The sequence below is a fragment of the Chiloscyllium punctatum genome, chromosome 32 (assembly GCF_047496795.1).
Source record: "Chiloscyllium punctatum isolate Juve2018m chromosome 32, sChiPun1.3, whole genome shotgun sequence".
In the NCBI taxonomy this organism is placed as follows: Eukaryota; Metazoa; Chordata; class Chondrichthyes; order Orectolobiformes; family Hemiscylliidae; genus Chiloscyllium; species Chiloscyllium punctatum.
This window is the reverse complement of record NC_092770.1, coordinates 64107117-64131265: the sequence shown is the minus strand read 5'-3', so window position 1 is coordinate 64131265 and position 24149 is coordinate 64107117. Positions and strand designations below refer to the sequence as shown.

Below are 24149 nucleotides of genomic sequence, written 5' to 3'. Positions count from 1 at the left end.
GAGAACTACATCAAACCTTTATGCAACTAGCTACTATTAAGAATCCACTGGAGATATGACTGGGATCTGTGAATCCTCAACCCATAAATGCATCAAGGCTGTTATCGATGCAATTTGTGCTTCACCTCGTATCTCCCATGACAAAGTAAGGGTTGCAGCCTGGGCAGTAGGCCTTGCCAATGTAGTTGGCTTCCCCAAGGAGCAGGACAGTATAGACTGTACACACGTCACATTGAGAATGCCATACTGTAATGTAGCTGATTTCATCAAGAGGAAAGAATTCCAATCAGAAAATCATAGGTACCACATCTTAGAAGTCTGTGCTAAGTATCACGGGAACTGATTTGATGTCTATATCAGTAAGAGATTTCATGCTTAAGATGAAAACTTTGAGGTTCAAAAACTGAAGTTGCTGAAAAAGCTTAGCAGGTCTCGCAGCATCTGTGCAGAGAAATCAAAGTTGAAGTTTCAGATCCAGTGACCCTTCCCAGAACACACTGTTCAGTTTTGGTCAACCTGGTTCTGGAAAGGTTATTAAACTGGAAAGAGTGCAGAAGAAATTTACAAGGATGTTGCCTGGACTCAATTGTCTGAGTTATAGGGAGAGGTTGGACAAGCTAGGACTTTTTTCTTTAGAGCATAGGGTACTGAGGGGGACCTTACAGAAGTGTATAAGGTCATGAGAGGCATGGATAGGGTGAATGCACTCAGGCTTTTTCCCAGGGTTGGGGAATCGAGGACTAGAGGATATCAATTTAAGGTTAGAGGGAAAAGAATAAAAGGGAACCTGATGGGCAACTTTTGTACACAGAGGTCGGTACGCATATGGAATGAGCTGCCAGCGGGAAGTGATTGAGGTGGGTACATTAACAACATTTAAAAGGCATTTGGACAAATACATGGATAGGAAAGGATTAGAAGGATATGGGCCAAATGCAGGGAAATAGGGTTAGCGTGGATGGATATTTTGGCTGGCATGGACCAGTTTTCGCCAAAGGGCTTGTTTCCGTGCTCTAGGACTATTATGACTTGCTGAGTTTTTCCAGCAATTTCTGCTTTTGCTTGTGATTTACTGCATCTGTAGTTCTTTTGGTTTTTATTTTGTTTAAGGTTGACTGCCGGGCTTCCATCTGTAACCATGACTGATGACTCCATTATGCAACCCCCTGTCTGAGGCCAAGCATTGCTACGACGCAGCCTAATCTTCCACAAATGTCATGGCGGAGCAGAAAATACACCTCCTCAAGAAAAGGTCCCGATGCTTGGCTCAGTCCAAGGGAAGCAGGGCAGTACAGGCCAGGCATAGCGCATCACATAGTCCTAGCATGCTGTCCTCTGCACAAATGGAGCAGGGAAAGAGAGGATGTGATGGATCCAAGAGTGGCAGAATTCTTCCAAAGAGGAAGATGCGAAAATTGTGCAGGAAGATGAGAAAATTGAGCAGGAAGAACATATGCGAGATCAGAACAACATTGGGTGCAGCAAGCTCCTCAAGACTTAGTTTCTAATAGATGAGCACTGGGCAAAGTCGTCATTTATTCCCTGCAAATTCAAAAAGTAGCACTCCAGAAGCAAATACAGCTTTTCTGGCTGCTTTTATCTTAGCTTTTGTTTAGCTGTTGTTCAATAAAAGTTGATGTTATCAATTGTTTGAAGGTTTCCAACGTGTGATGCTCCCACAATGAGCAATGAGAAGATGTTATGCTACACTGGGAAACAGTAGCACTCCCTTTGGCACATCGTATGGCACTAAGAGCAGGCAGCCTCTTTAGCTTCCTTCTTGCAGACACTATGACAAGTGATGGTAGTTGATGATGTAACGAGGCTATACGTTTATGACTGTGAGCTTCTACTTCCAATGAAGTTTCATCTGTAGCAACAATGTGCCCTCAGAAACTTTTCATGTTCAATTTCCTCCTACTGCATGTACAGTGAAATGTACATTTCTGGCTGGCAGTGTTTGATCAGGTGCATAGCTAGACTTTCAACATCGTGCTGGTGGCGTGAATGCTGGAAGATTCTGGAATCAGCAAGTACTTAAAAGACTGGCAAATGCACAATCACACATGTGTGGCAGCATACTGTTACAATGAGGTGAGCTGCCAAAGTGAACATCCTCATGTTTCCCCACATCTGCCATCTTGCCTACTCTACAGCCTATATATATCCATCTACAAACTCTTTATGTCTCCTTTACAACATATTTTCCTGCTTACCTTTGTGTCACCTGTGGTTTTAGCTCTCATACCTTTATCCCTAAATCATTGATGTAAATTTTAAGAAGTTGAGGACCTAGCACAGATCCCTGCAGGACTACATTCATCGCACATGCTATGATGTTACCCCATAGTTTTAGGGTTTGGGGATGCAGTGGTCGTCTCCTTATCTTTGGGCCAGAAGCTTCAGTTCAGGACCTCCTGAGGGATGTCATAACATGTTGAAACATGTTGATTCAAGTAAGTACAACATGAACTTTTATTTTCTGCAAAGGTCTTTGCTGTTGCACCGTATTAAACACTTTCAGGAAAACCAAGTACACTACAACTATAAGCACTTCTTTATCTATTTTCCATCTTCACAGAATTGCAATAAATTGAGGAAACATGATTTCCCCTTCACAAAACCATGTTGACTCTTCCCAATTACCTTGTGTTTTCTAAGTGTCCAGCTATAATCTTTTTCTTAATCAATTCTAACACCTTCCCAGGACAGGGTATCAAGGCCATTCATCAGAACTTCTAACCATGGTAAAGGATCTTGTTTCATACAAATCCAGTTTTAACACCAAGGACGAGAAAGGTATTTTGATATTCTGTCTGTCTGTCACTGTTGATCAGATGGTTTACGTTATTGCATTTTGGAAAGGCAAACCAGGGCAGGACTTATACACTTAGCGGCAAGATCCTGTGGAGTGTTGCAGAACAAAGAGACTTTGGAGTACAGGCTCATTGTTCCTTGAAAATAGAATCGCAGTACGTAGTATAATGAAGGTGGCGTTTGGTATGCTTCCCTTTATTGGTCAGAGCATTGAGTATGGGTGTTGGGAGGTCATATTGCAGCCCTACGAGACATTGTTCAGGCCACCTTTGGAATACTGCGTTCAATTCTAGTCTCACCGTTATAGGAAGGATGTTGTGAAACTTGTACGGGTTCAGAAAAGATTTACAAGGATGTTGCCAGGTTTGGAGGGTTTGAGCTATAGGGAGAGGCTGAATAGGCTGAGGCTATATTCTCTGGAGGGTAGGAAGTTGAAGGGTGACTATATAAAGGTTGAACTGAAGGGTTTGTTTCCATGCTGCATAGTTCTGTGACTCAAAAAGATGTGTTTAATAAGCCAATTACATTATCTGTACAATCTGATCTCTCCCTCACTTTTCGGCTTTCTACACTGCCCAGATGTCAAAGGCACATGTCAAAGAGAGAAATTCCAGGGTCAAGGGGACAGGGGTTCAGAAGTGGATTCTGAAACAAAATATGCATAAACGTTTCTGATCAATGGTTGCTAATCTGTCCACCCCAAACCCTTCTATTCACAGTGATGTGCAACGTGAAACTAAAATGTGAAAAGGGCATTAGAGGACTTCATGGTTTTAGGGCATGCCTGAGTCAGAGGTTGCTGGTTCATTCCAGAGACATGAGAACATAATCTAGGCCAGTACATAGATGCAATATCGAGACAGCCTGTACTGCACTGTCAGACGTACCATCCTTCAGTGAGAGATTAAACAGAGGCCCATCGACCCTTTCATTGGGACACACAGAATCCCTACAGTATGAATGCAGGCCATTTGGCCCGTCAAGTCTGCAACAACTTTCCGAAGAGCATCCCACTCAGCTCAATTCCCCCCCCCCAATCTTATTCCCTGTAATCCTGCATTTCCCATGGCCAATCCATCTAACCTGCACATCTTTGGACCGTGGCAAGAAACCCGAGCAGCTGGAGGAAACCCAAGCAGACACGGAAAGAGTGTGCAAACTTCACACAGCCATCTGAGACTGGAATCATACGGGTGTCCTTGACGCTGTGAGGCAGCAGTGCTAATCACTGAGCCACCATACTGCCCTTGTACATTTGTACAACACCTTCCTAAGTTGCAACTGACACTCAGGAGTTTGTTTTCGCCCTGTGAGTATACAGGCAGGACCACCCTTGTGACAGGCATCTGCTGCTCTGTTGCTTGACAATGATACAGTGCTTAATGCAGTGTTGCTGCATTTGTGCACTAATTGCTCTACCTAACAGCTGTATGGTCAATAACCCTTTTTGAAAAGCCTTAGAGTTTCATTTGAATTGCAACAATGTGATTATTGGCAAACGACTGCTTCATCATTATGTAGTTGACACTGTGGCTAAAGCTAATTAATGACACAGGAATTCCTAGGTGAGAAAGAGTTCAGATCCATCTTCCATAGTTCACTTTCCACCATGTGAACAGTTGGCCGATAATGGAAATATTTTCTAATCAACCTATTCAGAGATGTTATGATACGTCTCTGATGCAAGTGGAACTCAATCTCAGGCCTTTTAGTCCAGAGGTAGCGACACTATCACTGCACCACAACAGCCCCTCAACTTGCATGATCATGGTCTTCTTAAATTAATGCCATCTAGATATTTTCACATCAACCTGTTTAGAAGGTTATTAAACATCTCTGGAGCAGGTAGGACTTGAACCCAGTCCTCTTGTCCCCGAAGCAGGAATACTACCATTACACCACAAGAACCTCTCAAAATGAATTATAATGCATTGTATAATTACAATGTTGCTGTCTTAACATTATAATCACCTGCTGTTAACGCTGATCAAATCCAGACATATGTAAAAAAAGCCCTTATAGCACATTGGCAGTGTCCCTAGCTCCAAATCTCAGGTTCAATTCTCACCTGCTTCAGAGGTGTGTAATAACTCCTCGGAACAAGTAACTTCGGAAAACAGCTCCAGATATATGCAAATTGGCTGCATTGGCTCCCTATGTGATCACAGTGATGACACTTCTTTTTAAATTTGGAAACTTTGGGTGTCATCCTAAAGTCATAAAAGAGATGAATTAAATTGCTTTCAACAGAAACTCAGTATTTTACAATGGAAGATTCACTTGGTTATGCCACTGGGTGTTAAGGATTTTACTTCTAATTTACTATCGCAAACCATTAGAACAAGATTAACAGCAGTCATGTATGTGAGGCGAGAGAGAAAACTCGATAATTAGACATGCAACTGAATTTATAGAAGTTTGCTGAATTAATTATTCAGCTGGCTAGGATTTAGCTTAGCACAATGCATTGGCATTTCGGATGGTTAATACAAAAGGCCTTTGTATTTTTCCTCTATCTGTATCTGACGCACAAACAGAGAGCAATTGAACAGATTGGTGGTTAATGGCGAGCTTTTATAGTACATCAAGTGAGATCCTCTGTACTCAAATTATCCTTCATTCATATCTACACAGAATGAGAGTAGACAGACAAATAAACAGTTTCATTGTTCATGGTACATCGGACATTTACGAGCTTAAATGCAAACACTTTGTAAATTAAGGAAATGGAATAAACAGAGCTTTATAGAAAAACCCACCAATGTCAAAATAGATCATTTGCAGTGACTTGTGCAATCACCAGTCTCTTTCAAACCTGACAGCATTATCAATAAATCAGTCAGTAAATTGTTGTCACCAGTGAGATCGGGTCCAGTTTTGTACAGTAGAACTGAGTCCAGTGAGATAGAGTCTGGAGATTAAGCAATGGAATGTAGGAAAGAGACTGAATAGAGGAATAAGTTAAATTAAAATAAACGTAAGAAATAGAACTGAAGTTAGCCATGCGATCACGAGATCCTGCTTCATGTTGGTGGAACGTCAATATCAATTCTACTTTCCAATCCTATCTCGAATTGCTTAGCTTTGCGTTCACTAAAAACACAAAAGTAAAAACAAAACAATATGGACGTTGGAAATCTGAAACAAACAGAAACTGCTGGACAAACTCAGCAGGTCTGGCAGTGTCTGTGGAGAGAGAAACAGACTTCATGTTTCAAGTCAGATATGACTCTTCTTCAGAACTGAAGCTCCGTTATAGCCCCAAACTGTGTGCCTCTTCACATTTAAATTTTATAAAGAAATGTTTGCACTTAAAATCAACAGGCTCAGTGCATATATAATGTATACAATGCACACCAACACCTCGTCATCTTCTACACATATAGCAATAATGACATATATTATAGCTTTAATACTTAATATTCATAAATAAATTATAGATTCTATGTAAAAATAGAGATACTTAAAAACATGTTTGCAGTAGAACTGCAGTTTAAATGGTAGAATCATTGGTCACAACTTTGAGTGTTAATAAAATTTCAAATCCTACATGACCCCATAATCATCGCTTGTTTACCCACCGAACAATTAACGTGTCAATCACTGTCACTTTGATTAATCACCACGTTAGGATTTCAAGTTATGCTTTTGACTCCAGTGGATTTGTACAATAAAGTGGGAGGTCTGTCAGGGGGTTAAGTGAGAGCTGCACCCATGAGGGGGAAATAGGCTGGTGCATACAGGAGGTCAAGCCAAGGGATGCTGGAAGACTACAGGGATGAAAAGGGAGCCAGCAAGGTAGAGAAGATTCTCCTTGGGTATTAATCAGAGCAAGACATCTGCAGTGTCAATGTGGGGGAGTGACAACACTGTGCCAGTATGTTCAGTGACAATGATGAGAAAGTACAAACCTATTTTAAAGGGGCCAATCATAGATTGCTGCCGTCGAAACTATGGTGCAACATGGCTGATGCACCAGCGCCTAGACATGTGGAGATAAACCTCTTTGAAGACAGGACTTTCAAAATGCGGTCTAAACGAAGCGTATTCGAGTTTGTAATCTCTCCCCCCACCAATTCTTAAAAAACAATTCCTGCTCATTTTCTTCACTTCCCACTTGGAGATGTTGGCAACTTCCCTGGACAGAGTCCTACTGGCGCCTTCCAGCAATTCTGCCCAGTGGGCATTAATCATGGGATAAGCAGTAATTAGCTGTTAGTCCAGCAGCGGCAGTGAGACGACACCCAGTCCTATCCCCACTGCTAGCTGGGTTCAACAGAAAGCAATAAGGAATGTATAAGCTTAGCTAACTCTGGACACTGGCCTTGCACTGTCCCAAACAGAAATACTTTCCCTGCTTTGTTTCAAATACATGCAAGGAAATTTAACCCATTAACATCATAAATCTTTAAAATACCAATTAACATTTCTTTGCCCGAGTCTCAAAACTTCAAACGGCAAATTAAATGGCCCAATTCTTTGCAAGACACACAGGTCAGGAGAGCTCTTCAGTTCCTTGGTGCTTACTCATCTAGAAAGACCCTACAGTTCCTCCATAACATCTTCCAATCACCTCCTCAATGATTTCTGGGTTTACTCCTGGAAGTGGGACCCCCCTCCTGTTCCTGCCATCGATCTGAAATTGATCTCCTTGTGCCCAATGAGTGAGCTCAGTCTGCTCTGCAAATTGGAGAGCTCTCAATCCTAGTGTGACCCTTGAGCGCTGGGGAAGATCTCAACTCTAGGTAAGATCTGTGCTCAGCCTGAACAGGGAGCAGATGCTTCGAGTCTCAAAGTCATCACTCAAAATGGAACACCTCCCTTTCAGCTTGATTCCCACCTCAGTATTCAACAATGAAATCTTACTTCTAACATTCCCACTTGGGTGATTTACCAGGAAAAGAAATAATCTCAACCTTCAGAGGATAAACACTCAAACATTGGGATGTGCACTGAATGACTTGGGAGGCAGGTTTTGCTCCTGACAAGCTTCAATACAGAATGCGCTATTATACACTCGCAATGCCATGTAAGGTTAGCCTGGACAAGGAGAGAAAGTTACACTTTCTTGAACAGCTTGCTTTTAATACAGGCTGGAGTGAAGGGCCTTGCTGTTCAAACCTTCACTGTGACTAGTTTCTGAGTATTCAATTCTGTTCCAGAAGTGTGTTTTTTTTGGTATGCATTGGGATGGATAAATTATGTTTGGTCACAACCTCGCCCCATGCAAATAACAGCCAACCACTGCAGGAAGGGCTGAAGTGGATGGTAGGGGCTGCAAATTTCTTAGACACAGCGATGGCTGCTTCATCACCTGAGGCTGTACCTAATAAAGGAAGAAGTTGAATAAATGAATGTCAGAGAAGCTTCAATCCTCAAAGGCGATAAACATTGCTTTGAGCTCAGATGAGCTTATAGCTGTAAAATCACACACAAAATCAATGTCTCTTGGTTTACTTCACAGCAGAAAGATCCCTTTGTTGCTTCCGTCATTTAGGACCGGACGAAATCCAAAGTCCTTCCCCTTCTTTCTGTATGACGTCATGGTCGAGAGCAGGCCATTCATCCGTCACCTTGTGCTAGCTTCCTGAGGGCTCTGCTCCTCCCTCCTTTGTCCTTGTAACTTCTTCTCCAGGCGGTCCAGTTTACTGAGGTTCTCCCGCAGAATCTTGCTATTTGGCACGAGCTCCAGTGCTTTCTCATAGTACTCACGAGCTGCTTTGTAGTCACCCTGCAAGATCAAGACACCAAGATGGGCTTTAAGTGAAGGCAGAGATTAGAAACTGTGTGCATGGAAATTCATACAATCCCGACAGTGTGGACGTAGCCATTTTGCCCATCGGCTCCATACCGACCCTTCAAAGAGCATCCCACCCAGACCTACCTCCCTACCCTATAACCCCTGCATTTTTCATGACTAATCCACCTAGCCTGCACACCAAGGACAACACAACATTGCCAATCCACCCACCTTGTGTGTTTCTGGACTGTAGGAGGAAACTGGAGCTACAGGAGGGGACCCACACAGACACGGGGAGAATGTGCAAACTCCATACAGTCACCTTAGGCTGGAATCGAAGCTGGGTCCCTGGTGCTGTGAGGCAACAGCGCTAACCAATGAGCCACCGTGCCACCCCAATAAATGCAATCACTACAGACAATTAGAGATTTTACTCAGGCACTTTAACGGGCAAGTAGACCTGATGCAATCCCAAATAAAAAAGCCTGCTATCTGACATGTTTAACTTACTCCACACAGCAGCACAGTATTTTAGTAGCACCAACTGAAATTCTGCCTGAATCCAATCTCACCAACAGAGGCTGTAGGTGCTGAATCTACTAGAAGTAGTGCTGGAGATGTATTCTCCTGCATTTAAACTGAAGCAGATTATTAGCAGAATAGCAGTAATTTTACTCGACATGTGACCGTGCTGTACTCCATTTCCTGTCACTCATATGTGAAATTTATTTTCTCTCTCTCATGCACACACACACTCTCTCTCTCTTTCTCTCAGCCTTTGAGAACATAATGAACGAGGAGGTGGAGTAGCCATTAAATCTTCACAGCCATTCTATCCTATCATGACGGACCTTGTAGTTCAATTTCACTTTCCCACTCACTCTCCATTTATCCTGAAAAATCTGTTGATCCTGGCTGTTATAATATTCAACGATGGGGTGTCCATCACTCTCTGGAGTACAGAATTCCAAGGTTCACAGTTCTCTGAGGAAAGAACTCTCTCTTCAGTTCATTCCTAAATGATCAGCCTCTCATCTTGAGGCTCTGCCCTCAGATTCTAGATTCCTCAGATCTTATCGAAACCCTGTACAATTACTCTTGTACTCCTGTGCCATTGCAATTATAAAGAACATTGCACTTGCTTTCCAAATTGATTATGTTCTGTTTTCCCTTGTACAAATACACCCAATTCTCTCTGAACATCAACATTTACAAGTCTCACATCATTTGAAAAACATTTTGCTTTCGCCTGTTTATAATTAAGTGAATAGCCGCACATTTCCCCCACGTTATATTCCACTTGTCACCTTGTTGCCTGAGGTGAGAATGAATGACAGAGCGCATGCAATCTGCAAAGCATGTAGCTTTGACAGAATTTTATTTAGCCGATCAAGTACATTGTCAATTTGGGGCAAAAAAACAACCCCTTTTTTTGCTGACCTTTATGTGCCTGATCCCTCCCATGTTCATCCAAGCTTGCGACAGTTCTGGGCTCAGCTCTACTGCCTGCTTATAACTCTGGTTTTTAAAATGAAAAACAAAACATACAAATTACACATTTCAGCAAACTGGCTAACACCAGTAAATATCAGTTCTGAGCTAATCGGCCTGCTCACAGATATGAAAGACTGTGAAAACTTACTTTATCAATTCTGTACTTAATAAAAGTCATTACATAAGCATGCCGCAATTGCTAATGTTTTGTATTTGCACAACAGTTTACTGGACTAAAAAGAATAAACTTTGGATGATAATTGTCAACGCCGGTCTATTTTACTTCCTTGTTAATCTCTCCCTCCTCACTAGGCGAAAGTGAGGACTGCAGATGCTGGAGTTTAGAGTGATGCCGGAAATGCACAGCAGGTCAGGCAGCTTCCAAGGAGCAGGAAATTCGATGTTTCGGGCAGGAGCCTTTCATCATTCCCGATAAAGGGTTCCTGCCCGAAAACTTGATGTTCCTGCTCCTCGGGTGCTGCCTGACTTGCTGTGCTCTCCTCCCTCACTGCCAGCTCATGCGATTGATCTTCCTCTGGTACCACTCTCACCCTCCCACCCTCCCTTGCATGACCAAAGAAAGGGCTTTTCGACAGCTCAGGGCACCACCAGCTCCTCACCTGACACTTCCACACACATACATTTCAGAAGAGATAACAAATCAGTGAAGAGAATGTGAAGATTTTTCTCCATAACTTCTCAGCACAATTGCTCTCAGTTTGATACCAATTCAGGGGCATTTTCTCTTGTGTCAAGTATGTTAATCATGGCTGACAGCTTGGAACCTTACCTTAGAGATCAGAGGTTCAGACACTTAAAATCCCACTCTAGAAAATCTTCAGTATGATAGGTAGGCTGATATCTCAGTGCAATACTGAGGGACAGCTCCTATCTTTCAGATGAGAGTTTTAACCCAAGCCCTGGGTACCCTCTTAATGGGCACAAAATCTCCTACTTCGTGAGTCAAACAAGAGCAGGGAAGTTCTCCAACCAATATTTAGTGCAGAGGAGTGAGATGTATGAGGATATATAATGATGATGTTAGTGTTACATAGTTAGGGAGGAGGCAGGAACTCTACCAGGGCCTAAGAGAATTTATGTACCTATGTTGCTGTGAACAAAGAGTTTTGAGAAAAAAAATGTTGGAGTCAAGAAGTTTTACCTTGCAGAGTGAAACTAGTTATGCTCCTTACACGGTAAAACCTTTAATCCTCAACTAAGAAAACAGATTGCTTGCTCACCATCAAAGTGTTGTTTGTCAGAACCTTCTATAAGCAATATGGCTACTACTTTTCCTATATTTAGTACACTTGAAAAAGTACTTTATTTGTTGTTGTGAAACACTTTGGAAGATCACGAGTTCAAATAAATGGTAGTTTCTTTTTGGTAATAAACTGCTGTGTACACTGCCGATGTAATGAATTCCATTCCTCAGGCTCTTTTGTTTTTGTCTGTTGTATCTGCAAAGGCTCAAAATGGCTGCTTAGGTCTCAAGGTGGCTCATTTGGTGCAGACAAAATACATTGAATCCCAGAGGGTGCCAGATTAAATGGACTTCATTTTGGGACTGGCACTGTTAGAGACAGTAGGGATATTAAAAAGGAAAAAGTGCATTTCCATGGCCCACAGACATTTCATTGGTAAGTTTATAACCCATGAAGCATTTTCAAATATTGTCTCTATTGTCATGTAGTCTTTAGGATGGCCAATATGCACACAACAAACGCCCACACACACTATAGAGGCCAGATTATCTGATTTGCTGTGATACTGATCAAGGGATATATTTTAATTATTTCAAAAAGAAAATAATACAGGTGCGTGAAGTCTGAAGTAGAAACAGAAAATGTGGGTGAACTCAACATGTCTGCCACCATCTGTGAAACAGAGACAAATATCTCCAGTTTTGACCATTCATTAGAAAAGTGCCTTCTTTGTTTTTCTTCCAAATATGTTGCTTTTGGGCCTTTGTTTAATATCTCATCTGAAATCCAGCTCAGCACTCTCTTGGTACCACACTGAACTATCAGGCTGGACTTTTGTTTAAGCTCAGCAGTAGGATTTGAACCTACAACTTTCAGACTCAGAGACAAGAGTGCTTCTGGCTGAGGCACGGCTGTACCCACAGCGAACCTGCATAATAGTGGCACCTATTGGCAACTGTGCAGTTTTGAACATTGAGACAGGACAGATGTAACCAGAGGCAACTTTTCAGAATCGCACAGTTGAATAACAGGTCATACCTCTTTGGCTCAATAAGTTCAGGATAAGACAGGAAGAAAATAATGGAAAAAGAACTTGGAAAAAACCAGGAATCATAGAAAACAAGTGATAGTTTCAATACGTTTACATGTTACACATCCATGGGATACAAATGCTGCATTGCCACTTTCCATAAATATCAGAGACAGCTACATTTCAGAGTTAGATAGTTGGCACACCTCAAATGCCACATCCAGCTGATTCAGCTCCCTCAATAGATTCCCTTCTGAAAAATAAAGTTCGGCAAGGATTTTTGGATCTTTGGGCTCCATTTGCAAGGCTCTTTTGCAAGCATCAAGTGCCTGTAAGTGAGAGAGGAAGTGATTATCAGCACTTTTTCCTTTAACAACGGTTTACTAATACTGAATCAAGTATACAATAAAGAATCCAAATTCTAAATGCACATAGGCAGATATTCACAGACTCATGCATAACACACACATATAACATGCATACACAGACACACATGCACAGAAAGACACCAGCACAAGACACACACATGTCAGAAGTCAACAGTAACAGCAGCAGAATTACATTCGAGCACAGACTACAATCTCTTGGCTCTGCATATCCCCTGGTCTACTGTTACCATAAGCTGGGGGATCAACCCTAGTTGACAGCAACAACATAGGTCCTAGACTGGGTCTGAGGCAGGTGGTAGGGGAACCAACAAGGAAACACATCTCACTGATCTTCCTGCCACAGATGGATCTGTCCATGCCTGTATCAGTACAAGTTATCACCTCACAGTCCTTATGGAGACAAAGTCCCATTGTGTTGTGTGACACTGTCATCATGCTAAATGGGACAGACTGCAAATGGATCCAGCAAATCAAAACTGGACATCTAGGAGGCACTGTGGGCCATTAACAACAGCAGAATTGTACTCCAGCACCATCTCCAACTTCCTGGCATATCTCCCTCTCAATCATTACCATCAAGTTAGGGGAATAACCCTGGTTCAATGGAGAGTGGGTGAGGGCGTGCCAGCAGCAATATCAGGCATACCTGAAAATGAGGTGTCAAACTGATCAAGCTACCGAACAGGACTACTTGCATGCCAAATAGCACAAGCAGCAAATGATGGGCAGAGCTAAATGATCACACAACCACTGGATGAAATCTAAGCTCTGCAGTGCAGCCACATCCAGTCATGAATGGTGGTGGACAATTAAACAACTCACTAGATGAGGAGGCTCCACGAATACCCCCATCTTCAATGATGGGAGCGCCCAGCACACTGACGCAAGCAATAAGGTTGAAACATACGTAATAATCTTTAGCCGGAAGTGAATGAGCTATCTCAGCTTCTTCATAAAGTCCCGGCATCACAGAGGCCAGTCTTCAGCCAATTCGATTCACGCCATGAGATATCAAGAAAAAGCTGGAGGCATTGCATACTGCAAAGGCTATCGACCTTCCCAGTAGTAGTACGAGAGACCTGTGCTCCAGAACTTGCTGCAACCTTAGCAAAGCGATTCCGTCCAGCTCTAACACTAGCATCAACCTGACAACATTGAGAGATATGGGCCAAATGGGACAAGTTCAGTTTGGGATAGCTGGTCAGCATGGACAAGTTGGACCGAAGGGTCTGTTTCCAATGCTATATGACTCTATGAAGCATAAAGACCAGCATTGAGCTGAGTGGCTTGTTTCTGTGGTGTAAACTCAATGTAAATTCTATATAAAAATTGCGTATTCGTGAAGCAAAGGTCATCCACCTCATTCATAGGATGGCAAGGAAGGGTCCCCAGTGATACCGTTAAGAAGGTTTTAACAAAGGTTAACTGACCTCCTTCAGGTTTCCCATTTTACTGTAGATTACAGACAAGAGGCGCTGACACTCCAGGCACTCATGCCTTTCACTCACTACTTGGTTGATGAGTCTCTCAGCTTCTTTGGCTCTGCCGGCCACAGAGAGAACCTGGGCCTAGAAAGCAAGAGACAGAAGTGAATGTGTAACATTCCCAACTTGGAGGGTGGTGAAAGAACTCTGACAACACGCCTTTGATGAACCCACCAGACAAGTGCCCAGGCAAAAGGCATGGAATATAAACTGCGACAACTAAGATGCGAGGAAGTATTGCGTAAGGATCAAAATGTTCACTTTATTTCTTGCCACAGATGCTGCCAAACCTGCTGAGCTTCTGATTTGATTATAACAAAGGTTTTTAAAGGTTTTGCATTTTCAGCACTGGGAGATACCTCTGGTTGGGAATAAACAGCATACAATAAACACTTGGTATTGTTACAAAACAAAAACAAACCTTGCATTAAAATAGCAGCTGATTACAGGAAAACATCCCAAGGCACTGCAGCGTTAGCAAACTCAATTTGATACTGAATCAATAAGATGGCAATAGTGTAGTGGTATTATCACTAGACTATTAACCCAGAAACTCAGTAACGTTCTGGGGAACCAGGGTTCAAATACCACCATGGCTGATGAATGAAATCTGAATTCAGAATCTGGAATTAATGTTTGAATGAATGATCATGAATTCTTTGCTGTGAAGAACCAATCTGGTTGTCCTGTTGGGAAGGAAACTGTCATCCTTATCTCGTCTCTGGCCAAGATGTGACTCCAGACACACTGCAACGTGGTCAACTGTAAGTGCCCGTGGGCAATAAATGCTGGCCTAACCACAGATACCCCTCATCCTGTGAATTAATTTAAAAGATGATGTAGATTGGAGAATGCACACTTGTTCAAAGTGGTGGGTTTTCAACATCAACTTATAGGAGGAATTATCTCGGGAGTGAATTCCAGAACTAAGGACCTTGTTTTTTTTTAATTTCAGATTTTTGAATTTAAGCAAATTTAAGAAGGGCGGCACAATGGCTCAGTGGTTAGCACTGCTGCCTCACAGCGCCAGGGACCCAGGTTTGACTCCATCCTCAGGTGACTGTCTGTGTGGAGTTTGCACATTCTCCCCGTACCTGCAGGGGTTTCCTCCGGGTGCTCCAGTTTCCTCCCACAATCCAAAGATGTGCAGGTTAGGTGAACTGGCCATGCTAAATTGTCCCATAGTGTCTAGAGGTGTGTGGGTTAGGTGCATTAGTTAGGAGAATGGGTCTGGGTGGGTTACTCTTCAGGGGGTCTGTGTGGACTTGTTGGGACGAAGGGCCTATTTCCACACTGTCGGGAATCTAATTCAAAGGGAATGGTTCCAAGATTTTTCTGAGAGTGAGTGAGAGTGTGAGAGTGAGAGTGAGAGTGAGAGTGAGAGTGAGAGAGGTTTGCTTTACTCATGACACTCCTGCCAATTCATTGCAGCAAGGAGCTCAAATGCAAAGACATGCATGTTTTTCATTAGAGTGATTGTCTCTTTTGGGAAGTTTAATCCTCCTGTGAAGCATTTTGAATTTCTCGCCTCAGAATTCCATCTTGTGACTATCTGTTCAAGTATGAGTGATACGTTTTGGTCAGGAGAAATCAGATATATGGGTGCACAAGTTACCTGAGGTGAGAGAGCATTTAATAAAAGCAAGTTGTTTTTTTTTAATTATCTCATGGGATGAGTGCTTCGCTGGTTAGACCAGCATTTATTGCCTACCCCTAATTGCCAAATGGGCAGTGAGTCAAACTCGTTGCTGTGGGTCTGGAGTCACATGTAGGCCAGATCAGGTAAGGATGGCAGTTTCCTTTACAAAAGGACATTAGTGAACCAGATGGGTTTTTACAACATTGACTCACATGGATTCATAGTCATCATTAGACTCTTAATTCCAGCTATTTATGGAATTCAAATCCTACCAACTGCCCAGGTGGCATGCAAACCTGAGTCCCCAGAACACATCACCAATATTATTGAGGACAAGAGCAAGAAGGTTAACTTAAATATATAACAGGCACTAGTTTGGCCACAGCTGGAATATTGCTTTTGGTTCTGGGTACTATATTTAGGAAGCGGTTTATAAGAATGGTTCCAGAAGTGAGGATTTCCGGTTATGAACCAACCTGGGGAAGAGAGGGTTGGTAGGGGATCTGTTGGAGGCATTCAAAATCATGAGGGATCTGGATAGGGGAAATTTTTTGTGAAATGATTGAGACCGAGTCACTATAAATTTAAAACAATTAATAAAAGAGGCGCAAATATTATGAGGAAAAGCTTTCGCATGCAGCAAATGGGTCTGAAACGCATGTCCCATTGACAAGGTGAAGGCAAGTTCATTCAAAGGGGAAATAGACTGTTATTTGAAAAGGAACAATGTGCTGGATGACAGCGAAAATGGGAGAATGGCATTAGGAGAGCTAGTTCCAACAAGATGGGCTGAAGGGACTCCATTGGTGCTGCGATTCTGCCAAGTACATGTCTTTTTTCCTATTCAGCTTTGACAGATATCGACGACTGTGCACGATGGGCTGAATTCAGATCGTCTCCCTCTTGTTTACTTTGAGAGTTTGCGCAGGGAATTTTTATTTGTTGCTGTTTCATAAACTTGACCTCTGATCAGTGCGTGGGAGAGCCAATCAAAATTGCGCGATGTATGAAACGCGTCATGATGAGCAGGAAATGCCACTATTTTGTGATGCTGCACAATTCACCAGCACTCAGCTGACACATTGGTTTCGAACTTCAGCCAGATTGCGCAGAGTTCTTGAGAATGTGAGATGTTTGCGAGGAGAACTCGGGATTAGGCAGGGGTGGGTGAAGACTGTGAAGGGGGCTGAGCGGTTTGGGGGCAGTGAATCAATAACTGAGGGAGGATAGTGGTGAATAGGTGGGCCACAGACAGGGGAAGAACAGGTAGGGGGGGGGGGTCAAGGGAGATCCAGAATATGAGGGATGGAGTGAATCGCTGTGGAATTGAGACGGTGAACGACTGAGATGGGGTTGAGAATTAAAATGTGAGCAGGGCAATTGAATACTCAGGACTGGCAAGTTTTAAAATTTATTTATTCATTTTTCAGTGGAATGTGGGCGTCGCTGGCTAGGCCAGCATTGACTGCTCATCCCTAGTTGCCCTTGAGAAGGTGGGGGTGAACTGCCTTCTTCAACTACAGCAGTCTACCTGCTGTGGGTTGACCCACAATGCTGTTAGGGAGGGAATTCCAGGATTTTGACCCAACAACAGTGAAGGAACGGCGATATATTTCCAAGTCGGGCTGGTGAGTGGCTTGGAGGGGGATTCAAAGGTTGTGCTGTTCCCATGGATCTGCTGCCCTTGTCCTTCTCGATGGAAGTGGTTGCACATTTGGAAGGTGCTGTCTGAGGATCTTTGGTGAATTTCTGCAGTGCATCTTCTTGATAGTACCCACTGCTGCCACTGAGCATCAGTGGTGGAAGGAGTGGATGTAGTGCCAATCAAATTAGCTGCTGTGTCCTGGATGGTGTCAAGTTTCTTGAGTGTTGTTGGGCTGCACTCATCCAAACAAGTGGGGAGTATTCCATCACACTCCTGGCTTGTGCCTTGTGGATGGTGGACAGGCTTTCAGGAGTCAGGAGATGAGTTACTCGCCTCAGTATTCCTAGTCTCTGACTTGCTCTTGTTGCCACTGTGTTTATGTGGTGAATCCAGTTACATTTCCGATCAATGATAACTCTCAATATGCTGATAGTGGGGGATTCAGTGATGGTAACACCATCAAATGCCAAGGGGCAGTGGTTAGACAGTCTCTTGATGGTCATGGTCATAGCCTGGCATTTGTGTGGTGTGAATGTTACAGGGGACTGATTAATTATAGGAGTGTAGTGAGTTTGGGGAAAGTGTGGTTGATGGGTGAAAGATGAGTAGCTGAGGTGGGTGAGTGAAGTGAAAGGTAAGGAGGTGCATCTTGAAGGATTGACATTAAAGGGCAGTGGCTGGTGCAGTGTGAGGAGAACATAGCATTTTTCTTCCAACACTTCACCCAGAAGTAGTAACCAGAAGACCAGTAAAACTGGCAAATCATCAGCAGGAAAGCAGCCCACATAATCAAAGACCCCTCCAACCCTGGTTACCCTCTCTTCCACCAGGCAGAAAGTACAAAAGTTTGAAAACACACACAAACAGATTCAAGAATAGCTCCTTCTCCGCTGTTATCAGACTTATGAATGGAGGCAACAGCCTAGTGGGATTATCGTGAGATGATTAGTCCAGAAACTCAGCTAATGTTCTAGGGTCTGGGTTCAACCATGCCATGGCAGATGATGAAATTTGAATTCACTTGAAAATCTGGAATTAAGAGTCTAATGATGACCATGATGTCCATTGTCGATTGTCAGGGAAAACCCATTCAGTTCACTAACGTCCTTTAGGGAAAGAAACTGCCATCCTTACCTGGTCTGGCTTACATGTTACTGGCAACACAGCAATATGGTTGACTCTTAACTGCCCTCTGGGCAAATAACGCTGACCTAGCCAAAGATGCCCATATCTTGTGAATAAAAAACCTCTCTTATATTAGAGTTGACCTATCTCTGCACTTTCACTGTAGCTGTAACGCTTATCTGCATTCTGTTCCATTACCCTGGTGTAGTTATGTAAGGCATGATTTGTCTGGCTAGCATGCCAAACAATACTTTTCACTGTAGCTCGGTACATGTGACAATAATAAATCAGATCACATATTAGTCCCGCTCGCCTTCTGTACTTCAAAACTGAGCTTCAGAATAACCTGTAGATTCATTTCCATGATTTCCCTCTAGGTACATATGATGAAGCCATTAGTAATAGCAATCTTTACATGTTTTAACTACTATCTACCACACATCACACTGATAGAAAAAGCAAAATGCTGTGATGTTTGAAATTTGAAATTAAAATCAAGGTAGCACCGTAAATATTCAGCAGGCCTGTGGAGAAAGAATAAGAGTTAACTTTTCAGGTCAATGAACGTTCACATTGAAGTTTCCAACAGCTCTGTACATACCACCGCCAGTTTTAGTTCGCTGTTTGTGGGCTGCATTGTAATTGCCTCCTTGTAGATAAGCAGAGCTTCTTCGTACCTGCCTGTGTTGTAGTACAGAGCCCCAAGAGGAGACAGAACATCCACAGTTCTGGTGATCCCTAGTGCTCTGCCAAATAATAACAAAGGAACATCTTCAAAAGGTGGACAAAGTCTCTAAAATATTATTTTCACCACTGTCTGAGCCATATATTTCCAGGCTCCTGTGTGATTGCCAGCCTAACAGGAGAAAAGCACTGCAGTTGACATTTTTAAAAAATTAATTCATGGGATTTGGTCATCACTGGTTGGGCCAGCATTTATTGCCCATCCCGAGCTACTCTCGAGAACATGATAGTGAGCTGTCTTTATGAAACGCTGCAGTCCACGTGCTGTAGGTTGACTCACAATGGCTTTAGGGAGGGAATTCTGGGATTTTGACCCAGCGACATTTGCCCACTTACCTGACCATCGGAACAGTCAAACAGTTGGAGTGGGACTTGTGCAAGTGACTGAGTAGCCAACAGGCTGGGGAATGTCAGCTGAAGCACGGCAGACCTGAGTGTCGGGCATTCCTTCCACCATGTCAGGGTTCTGTGGTTGGAACTAACAACATCCCCCAAATGGGTAGATTCCATTTATTCCAAGCGTTCAACTGACAAGATTTCTTAGGAGGAGCTGGAATCAAATCAACCTTTTCCCAGCTTAACACAACATTAAAAACATTCAGCAGGTCTGTAGAGAAAGGAGATGAGTTAACTTTTGGGTTCATCATCCAAGCTGGAGAAATCGTAGCCTGAAAATAGAAAGGTCTCATCTTCCACTTTGCTGTCAGCCAGTAGTTTAATGTTCACCCAGACACTGCCTGAACGACGTTAAACTTACACAAAATAGTTGTAATCAATAGCTGCTGGATCTTCAACACCTTGACAGACACACCCACTGCCTTACACTACGAGAAATAACATGAGCATTGGCACATCAGGTAAGTCACCTTGCTAGAGGCAAACTCAAACCAGGGGGAGGTGAGGGGGAGAGGTGGGGAATTAAAAACAGGCTGGGTGGGGACTGTGCTTCATGCAGGCATGGAGTGTGCTTGCAATATAAGAAGGGCGTGTGTGTGGGGAACGAGTGTGGGGACAGTGTGCGTGTACACGTGGAGACTGTGCGTGCAGCTTGTGCATGCGTGTGTGGAGAGTGTATGCGCCTGTATGCGGAGTGTGTGTGATGAGCCAGAGTACAGCAAGTGCGTCAGGGGTTATGTGGGTGTATGGGGAGTTTGTCCAAGGGGAAGTATATATGTGTGTGGAGGATTTGGGAGCAGGTGTCTGAGAGGGTAGTGTGAGTGAAGAGTGTGTATGTGAGGGGGCAGAGAGTGCATGGAGGCAAGAATGTGTTGAAAGGGAGAGTTTCTGTGAGGGGAGACTTTCTGTGCGTCTGCAGAGCACGTTGTTGCATGTGTGTGAGCTAAATGTGTGTGTGGAGAATGTAAGGGATATTTCTTGGGGAGGAGGTTCTGTGTATCTCCCTCTCCTCTTCTTCCATTCCTTTGTTTATTGCTGGGTTAAGAACTCCCTTGTTGACTCCATCTTTACTGACTGACTTGGTGGTTTCCAGAAGGTTTGCCTCTTTGAGATTTCCTATGATGGCAGCATTCTGTTTTTTTATCTATTTTGCTGTTTATTTTTCTTCAAAAGCTTGACTTCTACTCGTCAGTTTAAACCCAGAGGGATTTTAATAGAGCCAACACCTCTTCCAAAAGCTATTCATTTTACAGTGATTATCCTTTGCAGTGTTCTATTTTGGAAAAAAAAACTATCCCATTTCCTTCCTTTCTCCCATGTCGTCACACCTTCTGTAACTTGGCCAAGTGTTCAGCTTTCTGTGTTTTATTAATGATGCCTGCACGCACCGGGGTCCAATCCTGTTGTCCACATGGACCTGGCCCCTGGCCAGTATTACTCCCACACAAGAGCACAGAGGCGAATTATAGCAGCCCTGCCAATGCACTGACCAAGGTCAAGAAACTCAGAACAGAGCAGAGATGAAAATGTTAAGATTTGCCTGGCCTATTGGAGCCAGAGAAATGGGAGACATGGTGTTCTTTAAAAGTCACTTTGGAACCTCTAAATGCTGTGGATATCAGCAAGGAGCAACCATAGGAATTTGTCATGGGTTTCCATTAAACAGTGGTGGAGTGGAAGATACCATTTATATCCTTTCTGGAAGCACTGCCTAAATATTTATTTGCAAATGGAATTGACACTAGTAAACAGATGTTGTGTGGGATTTGTGAGGGACACTGATGCAAAATCAAAGAGACCTCACCCTAAAATGCTAGTGAGAGTAACCAAATGTAACTTAGTGTTGTCGTGGAGAAATCCTGGATAATTTTAGCTTGAGAGATTTAAAAAGTTGAGTTGTGACATTGAATACTATGCAGTAAAAAAACTCCGAATTGTCAGTATTTGGCATATGTTAAGAGAGAGTGAGTTGGCCAAACACTTCTAATGAAAGACTACAGCTACTTAACCATTTGTCATATTTATACCACATTGGAATTTAATACATTATTTAGGATTAAGCATCAATGTCTGGAAGGTATCCCAAATTCTGTCAGATTGCTTGAAAGAATTTGACTTTTTTGGCAACAACTACATGACTCACTAGTGTTCCATAATCCTGTGTGATTGGATTTCTTATTTACACGTCTTTCACCATGTCTTATTACCAAAGCTGCACAGTCCAATAATGTCTAAAAAGAAATGAATAAGGACTATTAGCTCCCAAGTGCACTTCCTGTTCCATGTCAGGCCAGGGAATGATCGAAATGGCCCTTCCTCCAGGTGAGGCTGGAGAGTGGGCGCTAAATGACTGATTGACTACAGAGAATATCATGGAAATGCTGGACCCAATCTTCATCCAACTTTCCAACAAGTTAGTGCAAGAAAACCTCTCAAAAATCACAGAAATTCATGCTTAACCGTGCCTAATGCTTCATGTAAGTTAATTCACATTTAACTGTAACCTAAGCCAAGGCTACATTTTATTACCTCAGTAGCATAAAGGAAATACTACAATTTCTTTTGAAGGGAGTTGCCTTTAACAACTAAGGGGCATTTTGGACCACTGCAAAAGAGCCACATTAATCAGTGCTTACATGAGTTGTCTATTTCCTGTCCTGTAATGTGTTCTACATTAAATAGCCCCTTCATCACTGTGTACATCCACAGGAGGCAGACTGTCCCTTCAGATCAATGCCAGCAGACAAGGATTTAGCCACTGCTGGGTGCCTGCAACTGGATCCCACTCAGTCCATTTCTCCTATTTTTCCTCCATTGACCTGCATTTATTCTCTGCAAAGGATTATCCAATTCTGTTCTGAAAGCCTTGACTGAATCCAATCACTCAGACTGGGGCGGCAGGGTGGCTCAGTGGTTAGCACTGCTGCCTCACAGCTCTAGCGACCTGGGTTTGATTCCAGCCTCGGGCAACTGTGGAGTCTGCACATTCTGTCAGTCGGTATGCTCTGGGTGCTCTGGTTTCCTCCCACAGTCACAAAAGAAGTGGCCATGCCATAGTGTACAGGGACGTGCAAGGTGGGCAGGTTAGCCATGGGAAATGCAGAGTTACAGTGATAGGATGGGTGGGATGCTCTTTGGAGGGTCAGTGTGGACTCGATGGACTGAATGGCCTGCTTCCATGCTGTTGGGATTCTATACCTTAGTCCCATGGTGCATTCCACATCCTGCACCAAACCAAAAGAAGGATCTTCATGCCTTAGTTGCTTAGTTAGGTGTTCAATATCCCTATGCTTTTTACTAACGAATAAAAAAAACGGCTGAAAAGCTTCAGGTGCCTGACCGTCTTCACAGCACACTCTCTCCTATTCCTCCAATTGACAATCTAACACAAACTAGAGACTCTTTTGATTCCCCATCTACCCATAGGCTGCCCAAAATGCATGCTCAACCCATGAGGCCAGTCTCAACAAAAGGCAGCGTTCACACCCTACGACCCCTCCATTCTCAGCCAAGTCAACTGACCACACAAACTGAATTGATGAAGAATCACAAGACCAAATGGACAGAAGAGACCTCCGCCCATGTTCCTGCCAGAATTCCACCAACATCACGGCATACCGGCACCCTTACCGTTTGTACCACGTCTCAGCCTCCTTGTTCTTGTTGGCCGAACGCAGCAGACGACCGAGGTTCACCATGGCAACGTAGTGTTTGGGATTTAGCCGAATGGCTTGCAGGTAATGACCTGAAGCTCCATTCCCATTCCCTGCAGAATACAATCAAGCCTGTAGGTTAATAGCAAGGCAAAGATGGTTGAGCTGATCTGGCATTCACTGCCTGATACGGTGCTGGGAGCAGATTCAATAGCAATGGTCTATATCGATTTGGATTAATACTTGGAAGAGAGAAAAGCAAAGGGAAATAGGCAAAGGAAGAAGGACAGGTGCATGAGGACTTATGAAGAAAGTGAGGACTGCAGATGCTGCAGATCAGAGTCGAGAATGTGGTTCTGGAAAAGCACAGCAGGTCAGGCAGCATCAGAGGAGCAGGAGAATCACTGTTTCGGGCATAAGCCTTTCATCAGGATCTCTTTCAATGACAAAGCACAGGCAACATGGGCTGCTTCTGTGCCCATCACCAACATGATTCAGGCAAGTTTTTCAAGGCAAGGCTTGATAATATTTCATCTGAAAACATTAACATTTGTTCCCTCAATAAACGCTGCCTGAGCTGCTGTGCATTTTCAGGAAACAATGGCGTTTTGGAAAGTTTGTGATCCTTCTTGGACTAAAGGCAATCCTTGCATTGGAGAGTACCTGCAAAAGATCTGCTGCTGGGATGTTTGGTTCATTCTCCCAATCCAAAGAAAAGCTCACAGTTCAATGGACCAACAGGTGATGGACCAATACTAAATGTGATTCAAGAACCATGGATTTTTTTA

General features: G+C 43.2%; 1 protein-coding gene across 3 annotated transcripts in view; it reads right to left on the bottom strand.

The window, feature by feature from the left end:
• Positions 1–5370: 5370 nt before the first annotated feature.
• tmtc1 (transmembrane O-mannosyltransferase targeting cadherins 1) overlaps positions 5371–24149 on the bottom strand; it is a 189063-nt gene continuing 170284 nt past the window's right edge. For 2 of the 3 annotated variants that reach the window (XM_072552525.1, XM_072552527.1), the window contains exons 14-19: positions 23339–23474; positions 19170–19314; positions 14106–14243; positions 12493–12615; positions 9998–10075; positions 5371–8548 (exon numbers count right to left, since the gene is read on the bottom strand). In XM_072552525.1, coding sequence (XP_072408626.1) covers positions 8387–8548; positions 9998–10075; positions 12493–12615; positions 14106–14243; positions 19170–19314; positions 23339–23474 — 782 coding nt within the window. In that variant the 3' untranslated portion in view covers positions 5371–8386. The remainder of the gene's footprint in view (positions 8549–9997; positions 10076–12492; positions 12616–14105; positions 14244–19169; positions 19315–23338; positions 23475–24149) is intronic. The other variant, XM_072552526.1, reaches the window with a different exon arrangement.